Genomic DNA, 14,750 nt, shown 5'->3' with positions numbered 1-14,750 from the left:
ACCGTGGGACCACCCTTACTCTGACATCTCCTTACAGCCTGGGGGAGAATCAGCAGGGAGACATCATTGAACTGAGGGACCACCCTTACTCTGACATCTCCTTACAGCCTGGGGGAGAATCAGCAGAGAGACATCACTGAACTGAGGGACCACCCTTACTCTGACATCTCCTTACAGCCTGGGGGAGAATCAGCAGGGAGACATCACTGAACCGAGAGACCACCCTTACTCTGACATCTCCTTACAGCCTGGGGGAGAATCAGCAGAGAGACATCATTGAACTGAGGGACCACCCTTACTCTGACATCTCCTTACAGCCTGGGGGAGAATCAGCAGAGAGACATCACTGAACTGAGGGACCACCCTTACTCTGACATCTCCTTACAGCCTGGGGGAGAATCAGCAGAGAGACATCACTGAACTGAGGGACCACCCTTACTCTGACATCTCCTTACAGCCTGGGGGAGAATCAGCAGGGAGACATCACTGAACCGAGAGACCACCCTTACTCTGACATCTCCTTACAGCCTGGGGGAGAATCAGCAGAGAGACATCATTGAACTGAGGGACCACCCTTACTCTGACATCTCCTTACAGCCTGGGGGAGAATCAGCAGAGAGACATCACTGAACCGTGGGACCACCCTTACTCTGACATCTCCTTACAGCCTGGGGGAGAATCAGCAGAGAGACATCATTGAACTGAGGGACCACCCTTACTCTGACATCTCCTTACAGCCTGGGGGAGAATCAGCAGAGAGACATCACTGAACCGTGGGACCACCCTTACTCTGACATCTCCTTACAGCCTGGGGGAGAATCAGCAGGGAGACATCACTGAACCGAGAGACCACCCTTACTCTGACATCTCCTTACAGCCTGGAGGAGAATCAGCAGAGAGACATCACTGAACCGTGGGACCACCCTTACTCTGACATCTCCTTGCAGCCTGGGGGAGAATCAGCAGAGAGACATCACTGAACCGAGAGACCACCCTTACTCTGACATCTCCTTACAGCCTGGGGGAGAATCAGCAGAGAGACATCACTGAACCGTGGGACCACCCTTACTCTGACATCTCCTTGCAGCCTGGGGGAGAATCAGCAGAGAGACATCATTGAACCGTGGGACCACCCTTACTCTGACATCTCCTTACAGCCTGGGGGAGAATCAGCAGGGAGACATCACTGAACCGTGGGACCACCCTTACTCTGACATCTCCTTACAGCCTGGGGGAGAATCAGCAGACAGACATCACTGAACCGTGGGACCACCCTTACTCTGACATCTCCTTACAGCCTGGGGGAGAATCAGCGGGGAGACATCACTGAACTGAGGGACCACCCTTACTCTGACACCTGACAAGGTTTCCTGGTGACTTGCTTGTGGATTGAGGATTTTAATTCTAAACACAGAGGTATTACTTTAATGCACTGCTATTCAATGCTCAAAGAGACGATATGCAGGGCTGACAGTCTTTTAAATATGGTACCAGCACCTGCTCCTGTAATATTCTGACATTGTGAGGTTTATTCCAGAATATCGAAGGTTTCGGTTAGGATAACAGGAGTTTATTTACACGTGTACTGCATCTACGGCTTCCACTTACACATGACACGAGTTTATATACAGATTTGATTACATCACTTCCTGTGCTGGTGTTCCCAGACTATTTACATATTCTGCCCAGTAACAAGCCGATATTACATTAGACTCCAGCTCCAACACCAGATGATGTCGTGAATATAGTTTCGACTGCCGCTCCCACCACGTGATTGGGGCGACGGACGTCTCCATTATGTAAAATGGCCGCCAGCCGTGTCATCGCTGCACTGTTGTGAGAATGCACAAACCCAGCGTCTCCTCGGGGATGTGTTCACTTCTCACTGCTGATACGGCCTCAGGCAGCGAGGGAATGGGAGGGGGCGTCTCATACTCTCAATCTTCCGTTTCTACACTGGACCATGTTTAAGTCAGTTCTTTGCTTCAACACGTTTACAGAACAGGGCAGAGTATTCCGTGTCCAAGGTAATCTGAATCAGTATTCTGTTCTTCAGTCTCACACCCTGTCACTCCAGTGAGGGACTTCATATCTCAGGCCAAGTTCGATTCTCCTCTTTCTGCAGGTGCTAAAAGGAAAGATTTATGTCCCTCAGATATTTTACAACATGGTGAATGTTCTGTAGAGAGGCAGAGAGAGAGAGAGAGAGGGAGACAGAGGGAAAGTGAGAGAAAGAGTAACAGAGAGGGTGAGAGAGAAACACAGACAAAGACAAAGGGAGAATGAGAGAAACACAGAGACACACACACACACACACACACAGAGACACAGACACACACACACACACACACACACACACACAGAGACACAGACACACACACACAGACACACACACACACAGACACACACACACAGACACACACACACACATACACACACACACACACACACAGACACACACACACACACACACACACACACACACACACACGTAAATACTATGAGCACACTTACGATTTGCTGGGCTGTAACCAGATTTCATCTTTCCTCCTACACAAGAAACAGAGAGAACTTCAGTTACAAACAGCTCACCCCCCCTCACCCACACAAACTTACTGTACACACACAGGGGGAACTTCAGTTACAAACAGCTCACCCCCCTCACCCACACAAACTTACTGTACACACACAGGGGGAACTTCAGTTACAAACAGCTCACACCCCCTCACCCACACAAACTTACTGGACACACACAGTGGGCACTTCAGTTACAAACAGCTCACCCCCCCTCACCCACACAAACTTACTGTACACACACAGGGGGAACTTCAGTTACAAACAGCTCACCCCCCCTCACCCACACAAACTTACTGTACACACACAGGGGGCACTTCAGTTACAAACAGCTCACCCCACCTCACCCACACAAACTTACTGTACACACACAGGGGGCACTTCAGTTACAAACAGCTCACCCCACCTCACCCACACAAACTTACTGTACACACACAGGGGGCACTTCAGTTACAAACAGCTCACCCCCCCTCACCCACACAAACTTAATGTACACACACAGGGGGAACTTCAGTTACAAACAACTCACCCCCCTCACCCACACAAAATTACTGTACACACACAGGGGGCACTTCAGTTACAAACAGCTCACCCCCCCCCCCCCCCCTCACCCACACAAACTTACTGTACACACACAGGGGGCACTTCAGTTACAAACAGCTCACCCCACCCCCTCACCCACACAAACTTACTGTACACACACAGGGGGAACTTCAGTTACAAACAGCTCACCCCCCCCCCCTCACCCACACAAACTTACTGTACACACACAGGGGGAACTTCAGTTACAAACAGCTCACCCCCCCTCACCCACACAAACTTACTGGACACACACAGGGGGCACATCAGTTACAAACAGCTCACCCCCCCTCACCCACACAAACTTACTGTACACACACAGGGGGAACTTCAGTTACAAACAGCTCACCACCCCCCTCACCCACACAAACTTACTGGACACACACAGGGGGCACTTCAGTTACAAACAGCTCACCCCCCCTCACCCACACAAACTTACTGTACACACACAGGGGGAACTTCAGTTACAAACAGCTCACCCCCCCTCACCCACACAAACTTACTGTACACACACAGGGGGAACTTCAGTTACAAACAGCTCACCCCCCCTCACCCACACAAACTTACTGTACACACACAGGGGGCACTTCAGTTACAAACAGCTCACCCCCCCTCACCCACACAAACTTACTGTACACACACAGGGGGAACTTCAGTTACAAACAGCACACCCCCCCTCACCCACACAAACTTACTGTACACACACAGGGGGAACTTCAGTTACAAACAGCTCACCCCCCCTCACCCACACAAACTTACTGGACACACACAGGGGGCACTTCAGTTACAAACAGCTCACCCCCCCTCACCCACACAAACTTACTGTACACACACGGGGGGAACTTCAGTTACAAACAGCTCACCCCACCCCCTCACCCACACAAACTTACTGGACACACACAGGGGGCACTTCAGTTACAAACAGCTCACCCCCCCTCACCCACACAAACTTACTGTACACACACAGGGGGAACTTCAGTTACAAACAGCTCACCCCCCCTCACCCACACAAACTTACTGTACACACACAGGGGGAACTTCAGTTACAAACAGCTCACCCCCCCTCACCCACACAAACTTACTGTACACACACAGGGTGAACTTCAGTTACAAACAGCTCACCCCCCCTCACCCACACAAACTTACTGTACACACACAGGGGGCACTTCAGTTACAAACAGCTCACCCCCCCTCACCCACACAAACTTACTGTACACACACAGGGGGAACTTCAGTTACAAACAGCACACCCCCCCTCACCCACACAAACTTACTGTACACACACAGGGGGAACTTCAGTTACAAACAGCTCACCCCCCCTCACCCACACAAACTTACTGGAAACACACAGGGGGCACTTCAGTTACAAACAGCTCACCCCCCCTCACCCACACAAACTTACTGTACACACACGGGGGGAACATCAGTTACAAACAGCTCACCCCCCCCTCACCCACACAAACTTACTGGACACACACAGGGGGCACTTCAGTTACAAACAGCTCACCCCCCCTCACCCACACAAACTTACTGTACACACACAGGGGGAACTTCAGTTACAAACAGCTCACCCCCCCTCACCCACACAAACTTACTGTACACACACAGGGGGAACTTCAGTTACAAACAGCTCACCACCCCCCCTCACCCACACAAACTTACTGTACACACACAGGGGGAACTCCAGTTACAAACAGCTCAACCCCCCCTCACCCACACAAACTTACTGTACACACACAGGGTGAACTTCAGTTACAAACAGCTCACCCCCCCTCACCCACACAAACTTACTGTACATACACAGGGTGAACTTCAGTTACAAACAGCTCACCCCCCCTCACCCACACAAACTTACTGTACACACACAGGGGGAACTTCAGTTACAAACAGCTCACCCCCCCTCACCCACACAAACTTACTGTACACACACAGGGGGCACTTCAGTTACAAACAGCTCACCCCCCCTCACCCACACAAACTTAATGTACACACACAGGGGGAACTTCAGTTACAAACAACTCACCCCCCCCTCACCCACACAAACTTACTGTACACACACAGGGGGCACTTCAGTTACAAACAGCTCACCCCCCCTCACCCACACAAACTTAATGTACACACACAGGGGGAACTTCAGTTACAAACAACTCACCCCCCCTCACCCACACAAACTTACTGTACACACACAGGGGGCACTTCAGTTACAAACAGCTCACCCCCCCCCCACACCCACACAAACTTACTGTACACACACAGGGGGCACTTCAGTTACAAACAGCTCACCCCACCCCCTCACCCACACAAACTTACTGTACACACACAGGGGGAACTTCAGTTACAAACAGCTCACCCCCCCTCACCCACACAAACTTACTGTACACACACAGGGGGCACTTCAGTTACAAACAGCTCACCCCCCCTCACCCACACAAACTTACTGTACACACACAGGGGGCACTTCAGTTACAAACAGCTCACCCCCCCTCACCCACACAAACTTACTGTACACACACAGGGGGCACTTCAGTTACAAACAGCTCACCCCCCCTCACCCACACAAACTTACTGTACACACACAGGGGGCACTTCAGTTACAAACAGCTCACCCCCCCTCACCCACACAAACTTACTGTACACACACAGGGGGCACTTCAGTTACAAACAGCTCACCCCCCCTCACCCACACAAACTTACTGTACACACACAGGGGGAACTTCAGTTACAAACAGCTCACCCCCCCTCACCCACACAAACTTACTGTACACACACAGGGGGCACTTCAGTTACAAACAGCTCACCCCCCCTCACCCACACAAACTTACTGTACACACACAGGGGGAACTTCAGTTACAAACAGCACACCCCCCCTCACCCACACAAACTTACTGTACACACACAGGGGGAACTTCAGTTACAAACAGCTCACCCCCCCTCACCCACACAAACTTACTGGACACACACAGGGGGCACTTCAGTTACAAACAGCTCACCCCCCCTCACCCACACAAACTTACTGTACACACACGGGGGGAACTTCAGTTACAAACAGCTCACCCCACCCCCTCACCCACACAAACTTACTGGACACACACAGGGGGCACTTCAGTTACAAACAGCTCACCCCCCCTCACCCACACAAACTTACTGTACACACACAGGGGGAACTTCAGTTACAAACAGCTCACCCCCCCCTCACCCACACAAACTTACTGTACACACACAGGGGGAACTTCAGTTACAAACAGCTCACCCCCCCTCACCCACACAAACTTACTGTACACACACAGGGTGAACTTCAGTTACAAACAGCTCACCCCCCCTCACCCACACAAACTTACTGTACAAACACAGGGGGCACTTCAGTTACAAACAGCTCACCCCCCCTCACCCACACAAACTTAATGTACACACACAGGGGGAACTTCAGTTACAAACAACTCACCCCCCCTCACCCACACAAACTTACTGTACACACACAGGGGGCACTTCAGTTACAAACAGCTCACCCCCCCTCACCCACACAAACTTAATGTACACACACAGGGGGAACTTCAGTTACAAACAACTCACCCCCCCTCACCCACACAAACTTACTGTACACACACAGGGGGCACTTCAGTTACAAACAGCTCACCCCCCCCCCACACCCACACAAACTTACTGTACACACACAGGGGGCACTTCAGTTACAAACAGCTCACCCCACCCCCTCACCCACACAAACTTACTGTACACACACAGGGGGAACTTCAGTTACAAACAGCTCACCCCCCCCTCACCCACACAAACTTACTGTACACACACAGGGGGCACTTCAGTTACAAACAGCTCACCCCCCCTCACCCACACAAACTTACTGTACACACACAGGGGGCACTTCAGTTACAAACAGCTCACTCCCCCTCACCCACACAAACTTACTGTACACACACAGGGGGCACTTCAGTTACAAACAGCTCACCCCCCCTCACCCACACAAACTTACTGTACACACACAGGGGGCACTTCAGTTACAAACAGCTCACCCCCCCCTCACCCACACAAACTTACTGTACACACACAGGGGGCACTTCAGTTACAAACAGCTCACCCCCCCTCACCCACACAAACTTACTGTACACACACAGGGGGAACTTCAGTTACAAACAGCACACCCCCCCTCACCCACACAAACTTACTGTACACACACAGGGGGAACTTCAGTTACAAACAGCTCACCCCCCCTCACCCACACAAACTTACTGGACACACACAGGGGGCACTTCAGTTACAAACAGCTCACCCCCCCTCACCCACACAAACTTACTGTACACACACGGGGGGAACTTCAGTTACAAACAGCTCACCCCACCCCCTCACCCACACAAACTTACTGGACACACACAGGGGGCACTTCAGTTACAAACAGCTCACCCCCCCTCACCCACACAAACTTACTGTACACACACAGGGGGAACTTCAGTTACAAACAGCTCACCCCCCCCTCACCCACACAAACTTACTGTACACACACAGGGGGAACTTCAGTTACAAACAGCTCACCCCCCCTCACCCACACAAACTTACTGTACACACACAGGGTGAACTTCAGTTACAAACAGCTCACCCCCCCTCACCCACACAAACTTACTGTACACACACAGGGGGCACTTCAGTTACAAACAGCTCACCCCCCCTCACCCACACAAACGTACTGTACACACACAGGGGGAACTTCAGTTACAAACAGCACACCCCCCCTCACCCACACAAACTTACTGTACACACACAGGGGGAACTTCAGTTACAAACAGCTCACCCCCCCTCACCCACACAAACTTACTGTACACACACGGGGGGAACTTCAGTTACAAACAGCTCACCCCCCCCCCCTCACCCACACAAACTTACTGGACACACACAGGGGGCACTTCAGTTACAAACAGCTCACCCCCCCTCACCCACACAAACTTACTGTACACACACAGGGGGAACTTCAGTTACAAACAGCTCACCCCCCCTCACCCACACAAACTTACTGTACACACACAGGGGGAACTTCAGTTACAAACAGCTCACCACCCCCCCTCACCCACACAAACTTACTGGACACACACAGGGGGCACTTCAGTTACAAACAGCTCACCCCCCCTCACCCACACAAACTTACTGTACACACACAGGGGGAACTTCAGTTACAAACAGCTCACCCCCCCTCACCCACACAAACTTACTGTACACACACAGGGGGAACTTCAGTTACAAACAGCTCACCACCCCCCCTCACCCACACAAACTTACTGTACACACACAGGGGGAACTCCAGTTACAAACAGCTCACCCCCCCTCACCCACACAAACTTACTGTACACACACAGGGGGCACTTCAGTTACAAACAGCTCACCCCCCCTCACCCACACAAACTTAATGTACACACAAAGGGGGAACTTCAGATACAAACAACTCACCCCCCCTCACCCACACAAACTTACTGTACACACACAGGGGGCACTTCAGTTACAAACAGCTCACCTCCCTCACCCACACAAACTTAATGTACACACACAGGGGGAACTTCAGTTACAAACAACTCACCCCCCCTCACCCACACAAACTTACTGTACACACACAGGGGGCACTTCAGTTACAAACAGCACACCCCCCCCCTCACCCACACAAACTTACTGTACACACACAGGGGGCACTTCAGTTACAAACAGCTCACCCCCCCCCCCCCCCCACACCCACACAAACCTACTGTACACACACAGGGGGCACTTCAGTTACAAACAGCTCACCCCACCCCCTCACCCACACGAACTTACTGTACACACACAGGGGGCACTTCAGTTACAAACAGCTCACCCCCCCTCACCCACACAAACTTACTGTACACACACAGGGGGCACTTCAGTTACAAACAGCTCACCCCCCCTCACCCACACAAACTTACTGTACACACACAGGGGGAACTTCAGTTACAAACAGCTCACCCCCCCCCCTCACCCACACAAACTTACTGTACACACACAGGGGGCACTTCAGTTACAAACAGCTCACCCCCCCCCCCCCTCACCCACACAAACTTACTGTACACACACAGGGGGCACTTCAGTTACAAACAGCTCACCCCACCCCCTCATCCACACAAACTTACTGTACACACACAGGGGGAACTTCAGTTACAAACAGCTCACCCCTCCCCCCCTCATCCACACAAACTTACTGTACACACACAGGGGGAACTTCAGTTACAAACAGCTCACCACCCCCTCACACACACAAACTTACTGTACACACACAGGGGGAACTTCAGTTACAAACAGCTCACCCCCCCTCACCCACACAAACTTACTGGACACACACAGGGGGCACTTCAGTTACAAACAGCTCACCCCCCCCCCCCCCCCCCCACACCCTCATCCACACAAACTTACTGTACACACACAGGGGGAACTTCAGTTACAAACAGCTCACCCCCTCCCCTCACCCACACAAACTTACTGTACACACACAGGGGGAACTTCAGTTACAAACAGCTCACCCCCCCTCACCCACACAAACTTACTGTACACACACAGGGGGAACTTCAGTTACAAACAGCTCACCCCCTCCCCCTCACCCACACAAACTTACTGTACACACACAGGGGGAACTTCAGTTACAAACAGCTCACCCCCTCCCCCTCACCCACACAAACTTACTGTACACACACAGGGGGAACTTCAGTTACAAACAGCTCACCTCCCCCCCCACCTCACCCACACAAACTTACTGTACACACACAGGGGGAACTTCAGTTACAAACAGCTCACCCCCCCCCCCCCACCTCACCCACACAAACTTACTGTCCACACACAGGGGGAACTTCAGTCACAAACAGCTCACCCCCCCCCACACCCACACAAACGAAGTGTACACATACAGGGGGAACTTCAGTTACAAACAGCTCACCCCCCTCACCCACACAAACTTACTGTACACACACAGGGGGAACTTCAGTTACAGACAGCTCACCCCCCCCCCCCCCTCACCCACACAAACTTACTGTACACACACAGGGGGAACTTCAGTTACGAACAGCTCACCCCCCCTCACCCACACAAACTTACTGTACACACACAGGGGGAACTTCAGTTACAAACAGCTCACCAACCCCCCACCCACACAAACTTACTGTACACACACAGGGGGAACTTCAGTTACAAACAGCTCACCCCCCCCCCCCTCACCCACACAAACTTACTGTACACACACAGGGGGAACTTCAGTTACAAACAGCTCACCCCCCACCCCCCTCACCCACACAAACTTACTGTACACACACAGGGGGAACTTAAGTTACAAACAGCTCACCCCCCCTCACCCACACAAACTTACTGTACACACACAGGGGGAACTTCAGTTACAAACAGCTCACCCCACCCCACCCACACAAACTTACTGTACACACACAGGGGGAACTTCAGTTACAAACAGCTCACCCCCCCTCACCCACACAAACTTACTGTACACACACAGGGGGAACTTCAGTTACAAACAGCTCACCCCCCCTCACCCACACAAACGTACTGTACACACACAGGGGGAACTTCAGTTACAGACAGCTCACCCCCCCTCACCCACACAAACTTACTGTGCACACACAGGGGGAACTTCAGTTACAGACAGCTCACACCCCACCCCCCTCACCCACACAAACTTACTGTACACACACAGGGGGAACTTCAGTTACAAACAGCTCACCCCCCCCCCACCCACACAAACTTACTGTACACACACAGGGGGAACTTCAGTTACAAACAGCTCACCCCCCCCCTCACCCACACCCTCACCCACACAAACTTACTGTACACACACAGGGGGAACTTCAGTTACAAACAGCTCACCCCCCCTCACCCACACCCTCACCCACACAAACTTACTGTACACACACAGGGGGAACTTCAGTTACAAACAGCTCACCCCCCCTCACCCACACAAACTTACTGTACACACACAGGGGGAACTTCAGTTACAAACAGCTCACCCCCCCCCCCCCACCCACACAAACTTACTGTACACACACAGGGGGAACTTCAGTTACAAACAGCTCACCACCCCCCCCTCACCCACACAAACTTACTGTACACACACAGGGGGAACTTCAGTTACAGACAGCTCACCCCCCCCTCACCCACACAAACTTACTGTGCACACACAGGGGGAACTTCAGTTACAGACAGCTCACCCCCCACCCCCCTCACCCACACAAACTTACTGTACACACACAGGGGGAACTTCAGTTACAAACAGCTCACCCCCCCCCCACCCACACAAACTTACTGTACACACACAGGGGGAACTTCAGTTACAAACAGCTCACCCCCCCCCCCTCACCCACACAAACTTACTGTACACACACAGGGGGATCTTCAGTTACAAACAGCTCACCCCTCCCCCCTCACCCACACAAACTTACTGTTCACTCACAGGGGGAACTTCAGTCACAAACAGCTCACCCCCCCTCACCCACACAAACGTACTGTACACACACAGGGGGAACTTCAGTTACGAACAGCTCACCCCCCCTCACCCACACAAACGTACTGGACACACACAGGGGGAACTTCAGTTACAAACAGCTCACCCCCCCCCCCCCTCACCCACACAAACTTACTGTACACACACAGGGGGAACTTCAGTTACAAACAGCTCACCCCCCCCCCCCCCTCACCCACACAAACTTACTGTACACACACGGGGGGAACTTCAGTTACAAACAGCTCACCCCCCCCTCACCCACACAAACTTACTGTACACACACAGGGGGAACTTCAGTTACAAACAGCTCACCCCCCCCCTCACCCACACAAATTTACTGTACACACACAGGGGCAACTTCAGTCACAAACAGCTCCCTCACCCCCCCCTCACCCACACAAACTTACTGTACACACACAGGGGGAACCTCAGTCACAAACAGCTCCCTCACCCCCCCCTCACCCACACAAACTTACTGTACACACACAGGGGGAACTTCAGTTACAAACAGCTCACCCCCCCTCACCCACACAAACTTACAGTACACACACAGGGGGAACTTCAGTTACAAACAGCTCACCCCCCCTCACCCACACAAACTTACTGTACACACACAGGGGGAACCTCAGTCACAAACAGCTCCCTCACCCCCCCCTCACCCACACAAACTTCCTGTACACACACAGGGGGAACTTCAGTTACAAACAGCTCACCCCCCCCCCTCACCCACACAAACTTACTGTACACACACAGGGGGAACTTCAGTTACAAACAGCTCACCCCCCCCCCCTCACCCACACAAACTTACTGTACACACACAGGGGGAACTTCAGTTACAAACAGCTCACCCCCCCCCCCCTCACCCACACAAACTTACTGTACACACACAGGGGGAACTTCAGTTACAAACAGCTCACCCCCCCCCCCCCCCACCCACACAAACTTACTGTACACACACAGGGGGAACTTCAGTTACAAACAGCTCACCCCCCCCCCCCCCGCCCTCACCCACACAAACTTACTGTACACACAGGGGGAACTTCAGTTACAAACAGCTCACCCCCCCCCCCTCACACACACAAACTTACTGCACACACACAGGGGGACCTTCAGTTACAAACAGCTCACCCCCCACCCCCCTCACCCACACAAACTTACTGTACACACACAGGGGGAACTTCAGTTACAAACAGCTCACCAAAATCCCCCCCCCTCACCCACACAAACTTACTGTACACACACAGGGGGACCTTCAGTTACAAACAGCTCACCCCCCCCCCATCACCCACACAAACTTACTGTACACACACAGGGGGAACTTCAGTTACAAACAGCTCACCCCCCCTCACCCACACAAACTTACTGTACACACACAAGGGGAAACTTCAGTTACAAACAGCTCCCTCACCCCCCCCCCCCCCTCACCCACACAAACTTACTGTACACACACAGGGGGAACTTCAGTTACAAACAGCTCACCCCCCCTCACCCACACAAACTTACTGGACACACACAAGGGGAAACTTCAGTTACAAACAGCTCACAACCCCCCCACCCCCCGACCCTCACCCACACAAACTTACTGTACACACACGGGGAACTTCAGTTACAAACAGCTCACCCCCCCCCCTGCTCACCCACACAAACTTACTGTACACACACAGGGGGAACTTCAGTTACAAACAGCTCACCCCCCCTCACCCACACAAACTTACTGTACACACACAGGGGGTACTTCAGTTACAAACAGCTCACCCCCCCCCCACCCACACAAACTTACTGTACACACACAGGGGGAACTTCAGTTACAAACAGCTCACCCCCCCCCCCTCACCCACACAAACTTACTGTACACACACAGGGGGATCTTCAGTTACAAACAGCTCACCCCCCCCCCTCACCCACACAAACTTACTGTTCACACACAGGGGGAACTTCAGTTACAAACAGCTCACCCCCCCCTCACCCACACAAACTTACTGTGCACACACAGGGGGAACTTCAGTTACAAACAGCTCACCCCCCCCCTCACCCACACAAATTTACTGTACACACACAGGGGCAACTTCAGTCACAAACAGCTCCCTCACCCCCCCCTCACCCACACAATCTTACTGTACACACACAGGGGGAACCTCAGTCACAAACAGCTCCCTCACCCCCCCCTCACCCACACAAACCTACTGTACACACACAGGGGGAACTTCAGTTACAAACAGCTCACCCCCCCTCACCCACACAAACTTACAGTACACACACAGGGGGAACTTCAGTTACAAACAGCTCACCCCCCCTCACCCACACAAACGTACTGTACACACACAGGGGGAACTTCAGTTACAAACAGCTCACCCCCCCCTCACCCACACAAACTTCCTGTACACACACAGGGGGAACTTCAGTTACAAACAGCTCACCCCCCCCCCCCCCTCACCCACACAAACTTACTGTACACACACAGGGGGAACTTCAGTTACAAACAGCTCACCCCCCCCCCTCACCCACACAAACTTACTGTACACACACAGGGGGAACTTCAGTTACAAACAGCTCACCCCCCCCCCCCTCACCCACACAAACTTACTGTACACACACAGGGGGAACTTCAGTTACAAACAGCTCACCCCCCCCCCCACCCACACAAACTTACTGTACACACACAGGGGGAACTTCAGTTACAAACAGCTCACCCCCCCCCCTCACCCACACAAACTTACTGTACACACAGGGGGAACTTCAGTTACAAACAGCTCACCACCCCCCCCCCCCTCACCCACACAAACTTACTGCACACACACACGGGGACCTTCAGTTACAAACAGCTCACCCCCCACCCCCCTCACCCACACAAACTTACTGTACACACACAGGGGGTCCTTCAGTTACAAACAGCTCACCCCCCCCCCCCCTCACCCACACAAACTTACTGTACACACACAGGGGGAACTTCAGTTACAAACAGCTCACCCCCCCTCACCCACACAAACTTACTGTACACACACAAGGGGAAACTTCAGTTACAAACAGCTCCCTCACCCCCCCCCCCTCACCCACACAAACTTACTGTACACACACAGGGGGAACTTCAGTTACA

General features: G+C 52.7%; 1 protein-coding gene across 4 annotated transcripts in view; it reads right to left on the bottom strand.

The window, feature by feature from the left end:
• The window catches only part of LOC137345668 (major histocompatibility complex class I-related gene protein-like), a 203,751-nt gene that overhangs the window by 53,384 nt on the left and 135,617 nt on the right, over nt 1-14,750 (bottom strand). Inside the window, exons 6-7 of one of the 4 annotated variants that reach the window (XM_068008932.1) lie at nt 2,515-2,550; nt 1,555-2,128 (exon numbers count right to left, since the gene is read on the bottom strand). The exons of the other annotated variants lie outside the window; for them this stretch is intronic. Of the exons in view, the coding sequence (XP_067865033.1) occupies nt 2,094-2,128; nt 2,515-2,550 (71 nt within the window). The 3' untranslated portion in view covers nt 1,555-2,093. Of the gene's footprint in view, nt 1-1,554; nt 2,129-2,514; nt 2,551-14,750 lie in introns of those variants that run through there. 4 annotated transcript variants of the gene reach the window in all.

Source organism: Heterodontus francisci, chromosome 29 (genome assembly GCF_036365525.1).
Source record: "Heterodontus francisci isolate sHetFra1 chromosome 29, sHetFra1.hap1, whole genome shotgun sequence".
NCBI lineage: Eukaryota > Metazoa > Chordata > Chondrichthyes > Heterodontiformes > Heterodontidae > Heterodontus > Heterodontus francisci.
The sequence above is the reverse complement of the archived record's forward strand: the minus strand, read 5'-3'. Positions and strand labels throughout refer to the sequence as shown.